This window comes from Dendroctonus ponderosae, unplaced genomic scaffold, assembly GCF_020466585.1.
Source record: "Dendroctonus ponderosae isolate FM_Combo_2020 unplaced genomic scaffold, Dpon_F_20191213v2 Dpon_F_20191213_8, whole genome shotgun sequence".
Lineage (NCBI taxonomy): Eukaryota > Metazoa > Arthropoda > Insecta > Coleoptera > Curculionidae > Dendroctonus > Dendroctonus ponderosae.
In genome coordinates this window covers 1,000,890-1,002,398 of record NW_026019016.1, presented here as the reverse complement: position 1 = coordinate 1,002,398, position 1,509 = coordinate 1,000,890, and the positions used below count along the sequence as shown (strand labels likewise).

Genomic DNA, 1,509 nt, shown 5'->3' with positions numbered 1-1,509 from the left:
TTGGAACTTCGATCATTGTTCTTGCCCATTTTCGTAGCTTGGGGATTTGATCGTCTTTTAAGTTCAACGAATCGACGGCAAGCAAACCTGGAAGGGCTTGCGCACGTTCCGCCCATGGCCACAACATGAAGTCAATCTGAAATCCATCATTTAAAAGATTTGCATTTTAAAAGGAGTTGTGAAATCGGCTTACCATTCCAGGTTTTTCTCCGCCGAAGAAGCGAGTTCCTCTTTTGGCTAGTTCGTCTTCCAGTGGCTGAGCTGCGGGGAGCAAAAGGTCCAGAGCAGCATCCACCGAGTATGTTTCGCTGCTGTATTGCACCTTGCTCAGCAGGCTAGTGGGTTCCGGAAACAAATTCTTGATTACCTCCTGATCCCTTTTTTTGGCAGCTGGATCCTTGGGGTAGAGAGGACTTTGCGTGGGGTATTTTTCGTCCAAATAGTCCGCAATATCCAGGCTTTCAATTATTACTTTGCCGTTATCAAATAAAGCTGGCACTTGTCCTGGGAGTGATCATTTTATTAATAGTATCAAATTTTAAAATAAATTGAAGAATAAGTAAAAAATGCTTGAATTTTTCGCCATGTTTTCATACCTTTTGGGTGGATTTTGAAGTACCATTCGGGTTTGTCTTGAAGGTTGATGTTGACGATGTCGTGTGGAAGGTTCTTAGCTTTCAGCACCAGTCTGACTCTTTTCGCAAAAGGACACACTATTAGCGAGTATACTCGCAGAAGTCCATCAACTTTTGGAGGCTCCACAGAGCCTAAAAGTTCCATGCGATATTTTACACATTTTTCTAGTTATTCGCAGTTGTATCAAGAAGACTGAAGTCAAGTGCTTTTCAGTTAAGAGGAAAGTGCGGTTGCATAATTTGCCCAGTAATATCATAATTCCGTCGTCGAAAATCTAAGTTTATAAATTCAACAATTTTTTTTAACTTTTGGGGACATTTGAAACTGCATTTTACGCCTAACGAATATTTCATCATTATTATTGTTTATATTCTGATACAGGCTTATCAATTATTTCATGCAAATATTAAATATTATTTAAAGCTTTATCGCATTGATTTGTCGATTTATCTAAGCTCACCTGCAGATAAGTGTTTTTCAGACATTATGTTTCGTTTGGTGAAGATTCCACTTAGCAGTTTTCGAATCACTGACATTGTCGCTCCAATAATCCTATTTATAATGTGATTTTATCAGTTAAAAGTAGCAATTTATCTGGCAAATACTACTCTAATTCCGTACAATGAGTTGCAGTTTTATAGTATTTTTCTGTGTGTTTTTTGATAAAAATAAGTGCACAGATTAATTTTTTACGGAACAGCGGTTTTCTATGCTGATTTTTGCAGTGCCATTTTACATTTTATTCTCATTTTTAGCTTCTCTAATTTATGATTGAATATCAAATAGGAAAACTGACTGATTTAACAATCTTTCTTTGAACGTTTCACGTTGAATAATCATAAAACATTGAATGTAATTCGTTTCTAATTTCGT

The 1,509-nt window shown here is 36.8% G+C and overlaps 2 protein-coding genes across 3 annotated transcripts in view; both read right to left on the bottom strand.

The window, feature by feature from the left end:
- Window positions 1–1,495, bottom strand: LOC109544856 (pyrimidodiazepine synthase; the record flags this gene model as incomplete). The annotated part of the gene is given in 4 exon segments (XM_048669002.1): window positions 1–136; window positions 194–504; window positions 597–767; window positions 1,097–1,495. Coding segments are annotated over 4 exon segments (694 nt in total), but the record flags the coding sequence as incomplete, so codon positions are not given.
- LOC109543940 overlaps window positions 1–1,509 on the bottom strand; it is a 14,380-nt gene that overhangs the window by 3,667 nt on the left and 9,204 nt on the right. The window lies entirely within an intron of this gene.